General features: G+C 49.3%; 1 protein-coding gene across 1 annotated transcript in view; it reads right to left on the minus strand.

The window, feature by feature from the left end:
- The window catches only part of LPGAT1 (lysophosphatidylglycerol acyltransferase 1), a 111,639-nt gene that overhangs the window by 11,986 nt on the left and 82,311 nt on the right, over positions 1 to 17,342 (minus strand). The window contains exon 8 of the mRNA XM_054169291.1: positions 4,067 to 4,173. Within this exon, the coding sequence (XP_054025266.1) occupies positions 4,067 to 4,173 (107 nt within the window). The remainder of the gene's footprint in view (positions 1 to 4,066; positions 4,174 to 17,342) is intronic.

A 17,342-nucleotide genomic window follows, 5' to 3' on the forward strand; every position in this document is an offset into this window, starting at 1 on the left:
CAGGTCCAGTAGGTGCATTTGGATGTGTCAGTCTTTAATGTAGTCACTCTGAAATACTGAACTTGGTTGATCTGAGAGGCCAAAGAGTTTTTCCCCACCTCAAGGTCTGTGAGACTTGCTAATGAAGAAATAACTTCTCTTCATAAAAAAGCTGCCTTGTTTCACCTCCCTACTCAGCCTATGCTGGACAAAACTCCCTTGCAAATTGAAACTGCTTGTTTTCCTCACTGGCTTCTCTTTTTCACTTTGGCACAGGACACACTTAAGTAGCAACTAGATGGAAAAACAATGTTGAGGGAACACTGCTCCAGCTCTAATTTCAAAGTATTTGCCTGATCTCTTAAGTCACACATGGCAATATCCATTCAGTACTGTTATTAATGCTGTATGTCTACTAATGCTGGAAGTGTATTAAGATAGAAGTGATCCTCAGTAACAAAGAATGACAGAATCAATAAGGTTGGAAAAGACCTCAGAGATCATCAAGTCCAACCTGTCACCCAAAACCTCATGACTAACTAAACCATGGCACCAAGTGCCACATCCAATCCCCTCTTGAACACCTCCTGGGATAGTGACTCCACCACCTCCCTGGGCAGCACATCCCAATGGCCAACAACTCTCTCTGGGAAGAACTTTCTCCTCACCTTGAGCCTAAACTTCCCCTGGCACAGCTTGAGACTGTGTCCTCTTGTTCTGGTGCTGCACATGCCTGGGAGAAGAGACCAACCCCCTCCTGGATACAAGCTCCCTTCAGGGAGTTGTAGATAGCAATAAGGTCTCCCCTGAGCCTCCTCTTCTCCAGGCTAAGCAACCCCAGCTCCCTCAGCCTCTCCTCACAGGGCTGTGCTCCAGACCCCTCCCCAGCCTTGTTGCCCCTCTCTGGACTCGTTCAAGTGTCTCGATGTCCTTCTTAAACTGGGAGGCCCAGAACTGGACACAGGACTCAAGGTGTGGCCTAACCAGTGCTGAGTAGAGGCCACAATGACTTCCCTTGCTCCTCCTGGCCACACTGGAGAAGAGAAGGATCAGGGGTGACCTCATTGCCCTCTACAACTACCTGAAAGGTGGTTGTAGCCAGGAAGGGGTTGGTCTCTTCTCCCAGGCAACCAGCACCAGAACAAGAGGACACAGTCTCAAGCTGTGCCAGGGGAGGTTTAGACTCGAGGTGAGGAAAAAGTTCTTCACTGAGCGAGTCGTTCGTCATTGGGATGTGCTGCCCAGGGAGGTGGTGGAGTCACCGTCCCTGGAGGTGTTCAAGGGGAGATTGGATGTGGCACTTGGTGCCATGGTTTAGTCATGGGGTCTGTTGGGACAGGTTGGACTTGATGATCCTTGGGGTCTCTTCCAACCTTAGTTATACTGTGATACTGTGATACTATTCCTGATGCAAGCCAGGATGCCATTGGCCTTCTTGTCCACCTGGGCACACTGCTGGCTCGTGTTCAGCCTACTATCAACCAGTACCCCCAGGTCCCTCTCTGCCTGGCTGCTCTCCAGCCACTCTGTCCCCAGCCTGTAACTCTGCATGGGGTTGTTGTGGCCAAAGTGCAGCTCCTGGCACTTGGATGTGTTCAATCTCCTGCCCTTGGACTCTGCCCATCTGTCCAGCCTGTCAAGGTCCCTCTGCAGAGCTCTCCTACCCTCTAACAGATCAACTCCTGATCCCACCTTGGTGTTGTCTGCAAATTTACTGATGACTGGTTCACTCCCCTCATCCACATCATCAACCATCCTTGCAGCAAGGAGGCCAGTACTGACAGTACAGAGCTGCAGATTAAGACTCCAGACACTTTATGCTATGTAATTCTTACAGACCCTTCCAATCATATCACCTTCCTGTTGAGCTTAGGAGAAAACAGAAGATGGCTTTGGATCAGTCCTGCAGACTACAAGTGCCAAAGGAACAGACTCAGTAACTGCACTAAGCAGACAGAATAACCTGCCTCAGGTAAGAGTCTTGTTTAACCCCTCTCAGTCAAGAACTTGTTCATTTCAAACCCCTAAGGTTTTATATCCCCTGCCAACAACAAAGTCTGAACAGTTTTATTATGCATCTCTGCATCTTGCTAAATGAATCCACTGAATGCATTCCCCTGGGCAGCAAGTTTCAGAGCTGAACTACACGATACTGAAGAGGACATCCTTAGATCAGTTTGCACAGAACTGTCAGGGTTGGAAGGGGCCTCAAGGAGCATCTAGTTCTAACCCCACTGCCATGGGCAGGGACACCTTCACCCTTCCCAGCGTTCTTGTAGGCCCCCTTCAGATACTGGAAGGCCACAATTAGGTCACCTCAGAGCCTTCTCTTCTCCAGACTGAACAGCCCCAACTCCTTCAGTCTGTCCTCTCAGGAGAGGTGCTCCAGCCCTCTGCTCATCCTCCTGGCCCTTCTCTGGACACCTTCCAGCACCTCCAGATCCCTCTTGTAATAGGGGCTCCAGACCTGGAGGCAGTACTGCAGGTGGGGTCTCAGCAGAGCTGAGGAGAGGGGGAGAATCACCTCCCTTGCCCTGCTGGCCACACTTCTCTTGATGCAGCCCAGGATGGGATTGGCTTTCTGGGCTACAAGTGCTCACTGGTCTCTCATATTGACTTCTCATCCACCAGCATCCCCAGGCCTTTTCTGCAGGGCTGCTCTCAAGCCAGTCCCTGCCCAGCCTGTATCAGTGCCTGGGATTGCCCTGACCCAGCTGCAGGACCTTGCACTTGGTCTTGTTGAACCTCATGAAGTTGGCTTGGGCCCAGCCCTGCAGCCTGTCAAGGTCCTTCTGGATGGATCCTTCCCTCCAGCTTGGTGTCATCAGCAAACCTGCTGAGGGTGCACTCAATGTCACCCACAGAGATGTTAAACAAGCCTGGTCCCAGTTCTGATCCCTGAGGGACTCCACTTGTCCCTGGCCTCCACTTGGACATGGACCATTGACAGCTACTCTTTGGGTGCAGCCACCAAGCCAGTTCTTCATCCACTGAGTGCTTCATCCAACCTATACTTTACCAGTTTGGAGATCAGGATGTCCTGTGGGGCAGTGTCAAAGGCTTTGCTCAGGTCCAGATAAATGACATCAGCTGCTCTCCCCTTGCCTATTGATGCTGTGACCTTGCCATAGAAGGCCACCAGGTTTGTCAGGCAGGATTTGCCCTTGGAGAAGCCAAGTTGGTTGTACCAAATCAACTCTTCATTATTCTTCTGCCTCAGCAGTGCCTCCAGGGGGATCTGCTCCATGATCTCACTGGGCACAGAGGTGACACTGCCTGGCCTCTAGTTCCCTGGGTTATCCTTCTTTCCCTTCTTGAAAATGGGAGTAGTTTCCCCTTTCCCAGTCAGTGGGGAACTCCCTGGACTGCCAGGACTTTTGGAATATAATAGAGAGTGGTTTAGTGACCTCCTCCCCAGTTCCCTCAGCACCCCTGGGTGTATCCTGTTGGGTCCCATGGACTTGTACACTTTCAAGTTCTTCAGGTGGTCACAAACCTGATCGTCACTCACCATGGGCAGTTCTTTCTTCCAGCCCCTGCCATTATCTTCTGTGATTTCAGGAGCATGGCTGGAGCCCTTACCAACTAAAACTGAGGTAAAGAAACCATTGAGAACCTCAGCCTTCTCCACATCACTTGTGAGCAGCTCTCCCATTTCCTTTCTGAGGGGGCCCACACCATTCCTAGTCTACCTTTTACCATTAATGTACCTATAGAAACTTCAGTTCTTCCCTTTGATCTCCCTGGCTAGATTTGACTCTAACTGAGCTTTAGCTTTTCTAACCAGGTCTCTTGCTGCTCAGAGAGCTTCCTCATATGCCTCCATTCTAGATGTCTTTTCTTCAGCTCCTTGTACAGTTTTGAATGAGCCAGCTTCCAAACACTACCCTATGCTAATGTTTTCTGGGCAATGTACCTTTCCTAGATAATTTTTCAGTCATACTTTTCTGCCACATGAAATTACTCTAAATAACTATATCTGCTGCATTCATGTTAAGAACATATATGCATTCTTACACCCATTTGAGATCCTGGTTAAGAAAAGACATGAGCAAAGCACAGCTCTCTCTGCCAGATATCATCCTACCTGTTTCATAGAAGTGTGTCAAGAGATCCTCCTTTTCAATGAATCGTTGGTACAGCCAGTGTGTAAGAGCTTCAGGCTCTGCAGGTACATCTTTAACAGGAAAAATCCTACCAGAGAAAACAAATACAAATTAAACTTCAGAAATACCTTCTGTATGTGAAGAACAATGCTCTTCCCTCCTGCTCCAAAACACAGAGGACCAGAGTTTAGCATAGATCTAGTGCAGTGTTGACTCTCTCTGATACACAGATGGCAAATATTAGAATCATAGAATCAATAAGGCTGGAAAAGACCTCAGAGATCAGCAAGTCCAACCTGTCCCCCAACACCTCATGACTACTAAACCATGGCTTAAAGTGCCATGTCCAATTCCCCCTTGAACACCTCCAGGGATGGTGACTCCACCACCTCCCTGGGCAGCACATTCCAATGGCCAGTTACTCTTTCTGGGAAGAACTTTCTCCTCACCTTCAGCCTAAACTTTCCCTGTCACAGCTTGAGACTGTGTCTTCTTTTTCTGGTGCTGGTTGCCTGGGAGAAGAGACCAACCCCCACCTGGCTACAGCCTCCTTTCAGCGAGTTGTAGAGAGCAAGAAGGTCTCCCCTGAGCCTCCTCTTCTCCAGGCTAAGCAACCCCAGCTCCCTCAGTCTCTCCTCACAGGGCTGTGCTCCAAACCCCTCCCCAGCCTCATTGCCCTTCTCTGGACACGTTCAAGAGTCTCAATATCCTTTTTAAATTGAGGAGCCCAGAACTGGACACAGGACTCAAGGTGTGGCCTAACCAGTGCTGAGTCCAGGGGCACAATGACCTCCCTGCTCCTGCTGGCCACACTGTTCCTGATGCAGGCCAGGATGCCATTGGCCTTCTTGGCCACCTGGACACAGAACTGGAATACTGCATGTTACCAGCAATGCACAGAGAAGGCAGAGGCATAACAGCTTCTGTCTGATGTTGTACTGCAGCATCTGATAAAAACATCAAAGTTGCTGGGTTGTTTTTGTGTTTGCTTCTTGTTTGTTTGTTTGTTTCTAAAATAGAATCCCACCACACCATATTGCTATCCTTAAAAAACTCACAAACCAAGGATCAACAAAGTTCATGCGCTGAAACAGAAAGAAACACAGAAAAAAAGACTGGAAAGCTTCAGCCACAATTCTGAAGCAGCCGTTCTTCAACAGGCAGAAACCACTTAATGACATCACTAAGTACCAACAGCTCTTCTGTACCCCAGAAAATGGGTCCTTTGTGCCCTTTAGAGGATACCAGCATCTTTGTCTGAAATCTTTCTAGGGCAGGTTTGACACTGAAAAGTGGCTGTGTAACTAAGTGCACTCAGATAGTGCTGCTCTATTTTTAAAACCCCAGTGGAAGAATGACCAATGTTCTGGTATTTCTGCACTGAATCTCAGGCTTGTCCAGAAAAATCAGGTACCTGGGGCAGAATTCACAGAGCACCCCCCTCCAAATAACTGATTGTATCTCACTGTGTGTTTGTTGGCTTGGTTTTTTCAAGATAGCATTTCAGGACTTGTAGGAATGGAATGGAATGGAATGGAATGGAATGGAATGGAATGGAATGGAATGGAATGGAATGGAATGGAATGGAATGGAATGGAATGGAATGGAAGAGAATAGAATAGACCAGGTTGGAAAAGACCTTTCAGATCATCAAGTCCAACCTATCACCCAACACCATCCAATCAACTAAACCATGGCACCAAGTGCTTCACCCAGGCTCTTCCTAAACACCTCCAGTGATGGTGACTCCACCACCTCCCTGGGCAGCACATTCCAATGGTAAATCTCTCTTTCTATAAAGAACTTCTTCCTAATATCCAGCCTAAACCTCCTTGATAGATGCCAAGTGCCTTTTGATATATACAAAACCTTACATACCTGTTGTGTTTCACTTGGAGGTCACTGCAAAAGAGACTTGTGTATCAAGCTACCCTGAAAAACTCATCCTCTGAGATGCACAACCTTTAAATCATCATGGAATCAATAAGGTTGGAAAAGACCTCAGAGGTCAAGTCCAACCTGTCACCCAACACCTCAGGACTAAGTGAAGCATGGCTTCAAGTCACAGAATCAGCAAGGTTGGAAGAGACCTCAAAGATCATTGAGTCCAACCTGTCACCACAGACCTCATGACTAGACCATGGCACCAAGTGCCACATCCAATCCCCTCTTGAACACCTCCAGGGATGGTGACTCCACCACCTCCCTGGGCAGCACATTCCAATGGCTAACAACTCTCTCTGTGAAGAACTTTCTCCTCACCTCCAGCCTAAACTTCCCCTGGCACAGCTTGAGACTGTGTCCTCTTGTTCTGGTGCTGGTTGCCTGGGAGAAGAGACCAACTCCCTCCTGTCTACAACCCCCCTTCAGGTAGCTGAGCCTCCTCTCCTCTAGGCTAAACAATCAAGAGGGGACTGGACGTGGCACTTGGTGCCATGGTTTAGTCATGAGGTCTGTGGTGACAGGTTGGACTCGATGATCTTTGAGGCCTCTTCCAACCTTGGTGATTCTGTGATATAAGCATCAGTATGCTCAACCTGAACACAACACCCCCAGTGGCTAGATACATCTGCCCAAAAACAGGGCCAAGAGGTAGGTGAAGGTAATAAATGAGGAGATGGAACAACTTTATCTACCAGCTATGGTACCCACATGAACTGAAGCTGCTTCTGTAACCTTTGGAGCAATTCTACCTACATGTCTCACACTGCAGAGTTCTCTGTGCTCCAGTAAAGGCAGTCTCAAAATCAGCAACTCTTAGGTAAAATACAGCCTGAAGAAAAGTCTTTGGCCAAAGACAAACATAATGAAACAGCTGGTGGTCCAGTCAAGTCCCCAGCATGGACATTAAGAACAATGACAAAGACAATATTATCTTGAAGCCCAGATGTTTTACGGTGGATTAAAATTAAGCCACGGAGAAGCAACTTGTTATGAGCCTTGCTCCCTGTCCCCAAACACAACTGAGCTGCCAGGCACTATTTTTAACTCTCTTCTATCTGCTGTGGATAGATAAAGACTCAGCAACTGAGTATTATGTTTCAGGGTGTATTTCTGAAGGACAGATGCTTGCTTACGCAAGTTTGAAGACGGCTCAGAGCTAACAGAACGTGTGTGTGGGCTCAGACCAAGAGTCTAAGATTACCTGGCTTCACAGACACTTTACACAGTTTAGAGCAGCCAAACAGAGAGGGACCTGGGAGTGCTGATTGACAGCTGCCTAAACATGAGCCAGCAGTGTGTCCAGGTGGCCAAGAAGGCCAATGGCATCCTGGCCTGCATTAGGAATAGTGTGGCCAGCAGGAGCAGGGAGGTCATTGTGCCCCTGGACTCTGCATTAGTTAGGCCACACCTTGAGTCCTGTGTCCAGTTCTGGGCTCCTCAGTTTAGGAAGGACATTGAGACACTTGAACGTGTCCAGAGAAGGGCAACAAGGCTGGGGAGAGGCCTTGAGCACAGCCCTGTGAGGAGAGGCTGAGGGAGCTGGGATGGTTTAGCCTGGAGGAGGCTCAGGGGAGACCTCATTGCTCTCCACAACTACCTGAAATGTGGTTATAGCCAGGAAGGGGTTGGTCTCTTCTCTCTAGCAAGCAGCACCAGAACAATGAGCACACAGTCTCAAGGTGCACCAGGGGAAGTTTAGGCTGGAGGTGAGGAGAAAGTTCTTCACAGAGAGAGTTGTTAGCCATTGGAATGTGCTGCCCAGGGAGGTGGTGGAGTCACCATCCCAGGAGGTGTTCAAGTGGGTATATAGACCGTGGCACTTGGTGCCATGGTCTAGCCATGAGGTCTGTGGGTGACAGGTTGGACTCGATGATCTTTGAGGTCTCTTCCAACCTTGGTGATTCTGTGATACGTTGTAAGGGCCGGAAATTCTTCAGCTCCACCTTCATGTCTCAGTTACCTAATGGGTAACAGCTCAATAACCTGGTTAAGGCTGGTATTTTTCCAAGAACACGCCTTCTAGTCTGAAAACACCATTGCAGGGTCGTATGAGATACTCATCAGAAGCAATTTATGAGTTCAATGGAGGAGCACAGCAGCATAAGTGATACCAATATGGTGAGAGGCTAATGGAACACAGAACACCACTTTCCCGCCTGAATCCACCCAGGCTCTTGTATGAATCAATACAGCACCGCAACACCTGAATCTCTGTATATAAACTCTGCTTCTTGGAACTTGAATCAGCTATCAGCGTTACACTCAGCGTGAATGAATGCCTCAATGCAGAGTGGAAACCAACTGATGTCCCCAAAATGCTATGCTAGCTGTCACAGCTGAGCTAGAGTAAGTACTAGACTATTTACAACCATTTTCAAACATAGGATAGGATGGGATAGGATAGGATAGGATAGGATAGGATAGGATAGGATAGGATAGGATAGGATAGGATAGGATGGAATAGAATAGAATGGAATAGAATGGAATAGAATAGAATAGAATAGAGTAGAATAGAATAGAGTAGACTAGACTAGACTAGACTAGAGTAGACTAGACTAGACTAGACTAGAATAGAATAGAATTAACCAGGTTGGAAAAGACCTCAGAGATGATGCACTGAGTCCAACCTATCACCCAACACCATGCAATCAACTAAACCATGGCTCCAAATGCCTCATCCAGTCTCTTCCTAAACACCTCCAGGGATGGTGACTCCACCACCTCCCTGGGCAGCACATTCCCATGGCCAGTCTCTCTTTCTGGGAAGAACTTCTTCCTAACATCCAGCCTAAACTTCCCCTGGCACAGCTTGAGACTGTGTCCTCTTGTTCTGGTGCTGGTTGCCTGGGAGAAGAGACCAACCCCCACCTGGCTACAACCTCCCTTCAGGGAGTTGTAGAGAGCAAGAAGGTCTCCCCTGAGCCTCCTCCTCTCCAGGCTAAGCAACCCCAGCTCCCTCAGCCTCTCCTCACAGGGCTGTGCTCCAAACCCCTCCCCAGCTTTGTTGCCCTTCTCTGGACACCTTCCAGCAACTCAACATCTTTCCTAAACTGAGGGGCCCAGAACTGGACACAGGACTCAAGGTGTGGCCTAGCCAGTGCTGAGTCCAGGGGCAGAATGACCTCCCTGCTCCTGCTGGCCACACTGTTCCTGATACAGGCCAGGATGCCATTGGTCCTCTTGGCCACCTGGGCACATCACTGGCTCACGTTCAGCCTACTATCTACCAGTACCCCCGTGTCCCTCTCTGCCTGGCTGCTCTCCAGCCACCCTGACCCCAGCCTGTAGCACATCTTGGGGTTGTTGTGGCCAAAGTGCACCCAGCACACAGATTATCCAGAACAACCTTTACAAGCAGAACATTCTTATTCACTAATGACTGCACTAACTTACATACGAACAGTTAAAATCCACCCTCTTTACTCTGGAAACAATCCCTTCCTATACTGGATCAGATGAAGATAACCCCCCCTGTATTTATACCAAACATACTGCCAATATCTTTGTTCTCTGCCTACCAAATGGCTCAGCTGGCATCTCAGCTTTAAAAGAACACCCTCACTGAAGAGACTGCGTTCAGGAAAGGCAACTGAGAAAGTCTACTGTTGTACTTTCTAGAGATAATCCAATACAATGGCATACAGACATTGCTCTGACTGGAGCAGGATCATCCCCAGCCATCAGCTGCAAGATCTACCAGGTCTAGTGTGGAAAGATGTATCTCTGAGATGTGCAAACAGGTGTCAGTGTGGTCACAGGAAAAGCATCATCCTGGCTCTACCCTACCTTTGGGTATCCAGCATCAGGAATGCCACTAAAAAACCCAATGTGAGGTTGTAGCCAGGTGGGGGTTGGTCTTTTCTCCCACGCAAGCAGCACCAGAACAAGAGGACACAGTCTCAAGCTGTGCCAGGGGAGGTTTAGGCTGGAGGTTAGGAAGAAGTTCTTCACAGAAAGAGAGATTGGCCATTGGAATGTGCTGCCCAGGGAGGTGGTGGAGTCACCATCACTGGAGGTGTTTAGGAAGAGAGTGGATGAGGCACTTGGTGCCATGGTTTGATTAGATGGTGTTGGGTGATAGGTTGGACTCAATGATCTCAAAGGTCTCTTCCAACCTGGTTAATCCTATCCTATCCTATCCTATCCTATCCTATCCTATCCTATCCTATCCTATCCTATCCTATTCCATCCCATCCCATTCCATCCCATCCCATCCCATCCCATCCCATCCCATCCCATCCCATCCCATGGAAACTAATGTCCTGGCGTGCCTCTGAAGGCAGGGAGCTGGGTGTAATAGCTCTGAAATGAGAACTGAGAGTTTTGATTTTAACTGGACCTTTGGCTAATATTCCAGTCCTGGTAATTCTTCAACTGGCATATCAATTTCAGGCACTTATCTTCTGGGTTGAGGGCTTCAATTGGATGCAGAGCAGTAATTCTTAGAGACCTGTTTAAGAAAGCCTCTTGACTGTGCCGGCAGGCGCAGGAAGGCAGCCTGCACACCATCCTGCAACACGTGCTGAGCAAGCGTCACAGTATCACAGTATCACAGTATAACCAAGGTTGGAAGAGACCCCAAGGATCATCAAGTCCAACCTGTCACCACAGACCTCACAACTAGACCATGGCACCAAGTGCCACGTCCAATCTCCTCTTGAACACCTCCAGGGACGGTGACTCCACCACCTCCCTGGGCAGCACATTCCAATGACGAACGACTCGCTCAGTGAAGAACTTTTCCTCACCTCGAGTCTAAACCTCCCCTGGCACAGCTTGAGACTGTGTCCTCTTGTTCTGGTGCTGGTTGCCTGGGAGAAGAGACCAACCCCTTCCTGTCTACAACCACCTTTCAGGTAGTTGTAGAGGGCAATGAGGTCACCCCTGATCCTTCTCTTCTCCAGGCTAAACAACCCCAGCTCCCTCAGCCTCTCCTCACAGGGCTGTGCTCAAGGCCTCTCCCCAGCCTCGTTGCCCTTCTCTGGACACCTGCAAGTGTCTCAATGTCCTTCTTAAACTGAGGGGCCCAGAACTGGACACAGGACTCAAGGTGTGGCCTAACCAATGCAGAGTACAGGGGCACAATGACCTCCCTGCTCCTGCTGGCCACACTATTCCTAATACAGGCCAGGATGCCATTGGCCCTCTTGGCCACCTGGGCACACTGCTGGCTCATGTTTAGGTGGGTGTCAATCAGCACCCCCAGGTCCCTCTCTGTTTGGCAGCTCTCAGCCCCTCTGACCCCAGCCTGTAGCTCTGCATGGGGTTGCCGTGGCCAAAGTGCAGCACCTGGCACTTGGACTTATTAAATGCCATCCCATTGGACTCTGCCCATCTGTCCAGTCGGTCAAGGTCCCTCTGCAGAGCCTTTCTACCCTCCAACTGACTAACATCTGTTCCCAACTTGGTGTCATCTGCAAACTCGCTGATGACTGACTCAATCCCCTCATCCAGATCATCAATGAAGATGTTAAAGAGGATGGGGCCCAGCACTGATCCCTGGGGCACACCACTGGTGCCTGGCTGCCAGCTGGCTGTGGCACCATTCACCACCACTCTCTGGGCTCAACCTGCAGCCAGTTCCTAACCCAGCACAGAGTGTTGCGGTCCAAACCACGAGCTGACAGCTTAGCCAGCGTCACATCTGGATGGCTCTTTTGGTAGGTGCTGATGGGCCTGGCCACCATGAGCTTGTCAAATGTAGTTTTTAACCTGCTGCTATTTAGGCTTTTACTGTTTCCCATGGTGTGGTGGTTTAGGCTGGGTGCTGTCCCAGATGCCACTGCGCAGGCCACACCTGGGAGGTCCCAAGGGGTGGGCCCAGCCCAGGGGGTGGTCACAGGGACCAGGTATTCCATTCCCATAATGCCCTGCTCCCCTATAAAAAGGCCATGTGGGGTCTGCACTTTCTCTTTCGTCCCCTGCTGCTGCCTGGGTAACATGGCGTGAGCCGCCTCCCTTGGGCCTGCTCAGGCCCAAGGCTGGGTTGGGGGAGGGAGGAAAGAGCCCTGGGGGGGTTTGGGTGTACCCCCAGGTGGGGATGGGATGTTCTTGGGTATGTTCTGGGATCTCTCTCTTTGTCATGGTGCTTGTGGGTACCTGTAAAACTTTCATTGTTGTTTGTTATTGTTTTCCTATTTAAACTTTCATCACTTTTGCAATCCGTTTGCCTGAGTCGTTATTTCTGCCTGTGGTGGGGAGGGGATCTGCCCCAACCCATTACACATGGTGACACAGCGTGTGACTGTTCCTGAGGGTGTCGCCAGGATCGTTTCCCTTTCTGCTTGCAGTGAGTTCTCCACCTCATGCCTTGCCCCTGTTTCCCATGTCCTGCCAGCAGTGGATGAATCATTCCTCAGTGACGCTCTCCATGACCTGTGATTTTCACAGACAGCATTTTCAGATCCTGCCTTAGCTGCTCCTCTTGCCCTCCCAGCCTGATGAGGCTTCAACTGCTCGGTGTCTCCTTACTCAGAAGCCTTAGCCTGGTATCTTGTTACTTCAGTCTGTGCCTTTTCTGTCTCTGCTCTAACTAGGGTATGAGTTGACTGACATCCTGGATTCCCCACAGTGATTTCAGGATCACTTACAAGAGTAATAATAGCTAACCTTGGAGGCTGTGCTAGTGTACATGTAGCTGTGGTCCTTTCTCCTTCCCCAGTGTTCACTGCCTTGCATACACTGGTATTTGATTTAATCTCCAACTATTCTCAGGCCCTTCTATGACTCTTCTCTGTGACTACTGGGAACAATTCTACACAGAAGAAGTCATACTGCTTCTGTATCATTTTTCCAGATTTAGCATATCATCCAGCTATGGTATGCTAAGGCTTTGCAATGTATCTGGAATTAGAGCTGCAGTTGGGTGGGTTTCACCTTCACTGGTGTGGAGAAAATTTAGTTTTAGATACTTCTGTGTAGCTTCAAAAATACTTTTCTGGTTTCCTTAAAGTATCTATTTATCCATGGCAGGATAAGCAGAGAGCAACTGAGCCATGTGTATATGTGAATTTGCTCACGTTGCATCATCCTTTTCTATTGCTTATACAGAAATTTTCCTGTTGGATTCTCTTCAGGGCATTACAGCACCTGATTTTTTTTCCCCAGATCACCTTACTCTGCTCATTAGGTCTTATATTTTTAGCCAATGTGATGTGATGTAATGTGATGTGATGTGATGTGATGTGATGTGATGTGATGTGATGTGATGTGATGTGATGTGATGTGATGTGATGTGATGTGATGTGCACCCTCTGGATTTGGAGAAGTCATGTATTGATCACAGAAATCACCAAGGTTGGAAGAGACCTCAAAGATCATCAAGTCCAACCTGTCACCACAGACCTCATGACTAGACCATGGCACCAAGCACCCCATCCAGTCTCTTCTTAAACACCTCCAGGGATGGTGACTCCACCACCTCCCTGGGCAGCACATTCGAATGGCTAACAAATCTCTCTGGGAAGAACTTTCTCCTCACCTCCAGCCTAAACTTCCCCTGGTGCAGCTTGAGACTGTGTTCTCTTGTTCTGATGATTTGAACAGAGCTGTTGGTACCAGTGAAAACCTGTGAAGGTTGAAAATATGCTTGGGAAAGTAAGGGTGGCAGACGAGGAAGAGTAGGGAGCAACCCTTCCCTCCCAGAGGATTTCTCTTGTTAATAGAAAAGTTTATGGCTCAACTCTAACTTTGTTGAGCCTTTCCAGGATTGGGAAGCCAGATAATAGACAACCAGTCAGCTGAAATCAAATTCTTACAGCTTGCTTTTTAAATCATAGGTATGGTCAGTGGGAAACTCTCTCTCAGGAGCTTTGCATGTGTGTCCTCTCTTGTCCTCCTGACACTGATGTCTCCAGCCTCTTCCTGTGTCAGATCTTAATTGGAAGTTATTATCATAGTAATATCATAGTATCAGTCAGGGTTGGAAGGGACCACAAGGATCATCTAGTTCCAACCCCATTGCCATGGGCAGGGACACCTCACACTACATCAGGCTGCCCAGAGCCTCATCCAGCCTGGGCTTAAACACCTCCAAGGACAGGGCCTCAACCACCTCCCTGGGCAACCCAGTCCAGGGCTTCACCACTCTCATGGGGAAGAACTTCCTCCTCATATCCAGCCTGAATCTCCCCACCTCCAGCTTCATTCCATTCCCCCTAGTCCTATCACTACCTGAGATCCTGACAAGTCCCTCCCCAGCCTTTTTGTAGGCCCCCTTCAGATACTGGAAGGCCACAATGAGGTCACCTCAGAGCCTTCTCTTCTCCAGACTGAACAGCCCCAACTCCTTCAGTCTGTCCTCATAGGAGAGGTGCTCCAGCCCTTGCTCTTCCTCCTGGCCCTTCTCTGGACACCTTCCAGCACCTCCAGATCCCTCTTGTAATAGGGGCTCCAGACCTGGAGGCAGTACTGCAGGTGGGGTCTCAGCAGAGCTGAGGAGAGGGGGAGAATCACCTCCCTTGCCCTGCTGGCCACACTTCTCTTGCTGCAGCCCAGGATCTGATTGGCTTTCTGGGCTGCAAGTGCACACTGAGAGCTCCTGGTGAGCTTCTCGTCCCCCAGCACCCCCAAGTCTCTCTCCTCAGGGCTGCTTTCCAGCCAGTCCCTGCCCAGCCTGGATTTGTGCCTGGGATTGCCTCAACCCAGCTGCAGGACCCTGCCCTTGGTCTTGTTGAACCTCATGAGGTTGGCTTGTGCCCACCTCTCCAGCCTGTCCAGGTCCCTCTGGATGCCATCCCTTCCCTCCAGCTGTCTGCTGCACCACACAGCTTGGTGTCATCAGCAAACCTGCTGAGGGTGCACTCAGTGCCACTGTCCATGGCACCCACAAAGATGTTGAGCAAGCCTGGTCCCAGGACTGATCCCTGAGGGACTCCGCTTGTCCCTGGCCTCCACTGGGACATGGACCCATTGACAGCCACTCTTTGGGTGTGGTCATCAAGCCAGTTCTTTATTCACCTAGTGGTGCACCCATCCAACCCATGTGTCACCAGCTTGGAGTTCTGGAAAACCACCAAAACCCTTTGTGCTGGTTAAACAGGGCCTGCTGCAAACAGCTGTACTTTGTGACCAGCTCCCTGATCCTTGTCACACAACCTCCTTCCTCCTCTCACTGGCACTTCTGTTTGGAAACGCAGAGCTACTTTCTCATGTGCTGAAAAGTGTCCTGGGAGGTTTCTGTGCAATGTGGCTCCCTGAGAGCTGGTCAAGCTGCAGGGTGGAGGATGACCCATCAGAGTTGTGCAGCTGTATGACTTGACTGAGGACACAGTCTTAAGCTGTGCCAGGGGAAGTTTAGGCTTGAGGTGAGAAGAAAGAGCAATTTGCCATTGGAATGTGCTGCCCAGGGAGGTGGTGGAGTCACCGTCCCTGGAGGTGTTCAAGAGGGGATTGGATGTGGCACTTGGTGCCATGGTTTAGTTAGTCATGAGGTGTTGGGTGATAGATTGGACTTGATGGTCTCTGAGTTCTTTTCCAACCTTATTGATTCTATGATTCTATGACTGCAGGAAACCTAAATGACTCCTTTAAGTCCATATTCCTTGCAGAGACCACAACATTACACTGATGTCAGAGCATCTGGCATTGTCATGTCAGAATGTGGTTGTGTATTCTGCAGGTCACAAATTCAAGGTGGTTTGTCAGTAATTCTTAATGTTGATCACAGTTGGTTATTGGTTACTTTTTGTCCTTAACAGTGTAGTCAAGGGTTACATCAGTGACTGAGATTTGAAGAGGGCTGTGCTGAGCCCTGAGATGTCCTATGTAAAGTGCATTTCTTTAACCCTTTGACACAAACCAATAATTACCTTCAGAATATGTCAAGAATAGTTTTGGCCAGATGCCATCTCTACTGTATGGAAGGAGAGCTGGGATTTAAACATGTTTTCCTGCTTTTGGAGGAGTCCAGAGTGAGGAATTGATGTATGACAGCAGTGAGGGGGAAGAAATACCATCTTCTGTGATACTCTATGGTACAGATTAGAGCAGAGGAGACTGTTAGAGCATCTTTTGCTCTGCTTGCTCAGTCACTCTTTCTGCTGTTTCTCTTGATCACAACCTCTCTCCTTCTGCCCTAGCAGTCTTTCAGATCTAGTGTCTTCCTTTCCTTGTAGCCTGTCCTCTTTTCATCCTCCTCAGGGAGCAACAGAGGAGTGCAGAGGACACAGCAAGCAGCTTTATGTTTTCTTTTTCAGGTGTTTTTCTACCTGATGGAAATGGTAGAGAATAATCACTTTAATTCAGCAATCTTTTTGTTTATTTGCCTGAAAGCTCAATTTTGACAATGAGTTTAATCTTGCTTTGCAAACACCAATTTTCAGGACAGATGACATGCTTTTCAGAAGTTCATAATTAGGCTAAGCTGTGGCCTGGTTTTCCTCAGGGTGTCAAAAGAAGCTTCATGGGAAAACTAAGGACAAATGGCAAGTTTCAGATTCTTCAAGACACAGAAATGTGAGAACTTAACCCTTCTAGCAATCAAATAGGTTTTTGATCCTGACAACTTGACTCAGAACTTATTTGAAAGAGCTGTAAAAACTGTGTTTCAGAAAGCAAACAGCACTGGGATCAGTGCTGGGCCCCGTGCTCATTAACGTCTTTATTGATGAGCTGGATGAGGGCATCGAGTCCATCATCAGTAAATTTGCTGACGACACCAAGCTGGGGGCAGGAGTTGATCTGCTGGAGGGGAGAGAGGCTCTGCAGAGGGACCTCGACAGGCTGGGCAGATGGGCAGAGGCCAAGGGCATGAGATTGAACACATCCAAGTGCCAGGTTCTGCACATTGGCCACAGCAACCCCATGCAGAGCTACAGGCTGGGGTCAGAGTGGCTGGAGAGCAGTCAGGCGGAGAGGGACCTGGGGGTGCTGGTTGATGGTAGGCTGAACATGAGCCTGCAGTGTGCCCAGGCAGCTAGGAGGGCCAATAGCAATCCTGGCCAGTATCAGGAACAGTGTGGCCAGCAGGAGCAGGGAGGTCATTCTGCCCCTGTGCTCAGCACTGGTTAGGCCACACCTTGAGTCCTGTGTCCAGTTCTGGGACCCTCAGTTTAGGAAGGAGGTTGACTTGCTGGAAGGTGTCCAGAGAAGGGCAACAAGGTTGGTGTGGGGCTTGAAGTACAAGCCCTATGAGGAGAGGCTGAGGGAGCTGGGGTTGCTTAGCCTGGAGAGGAGGAGACTCAGGGGAGACCTTCTTGCTCTCTACAACTCCCTGAAGGGAGGTTGTAGCCAGGTGGGGGTTGGTCTCTTCTCCCAGGCAGCCAGCACCAGAACAAGAGGACACAGTCTCAAGCTGTGCCAGGGGAGGTTTAG

Source organism: Dryobates pubescens, chromosome 2 (genome assembly GCF_014839835.1).
Source record: "Dryobates pubescens isolate bDryPub1 chromosome 2, bDryPub1.pri, whole genome shotgun sequence".
Taxonomy (NCBI): Eukaryota; Metazoa; Chordata; class Aves; order Piciformes; family Picidae; genus Dryobates; species Dryobates pubescens.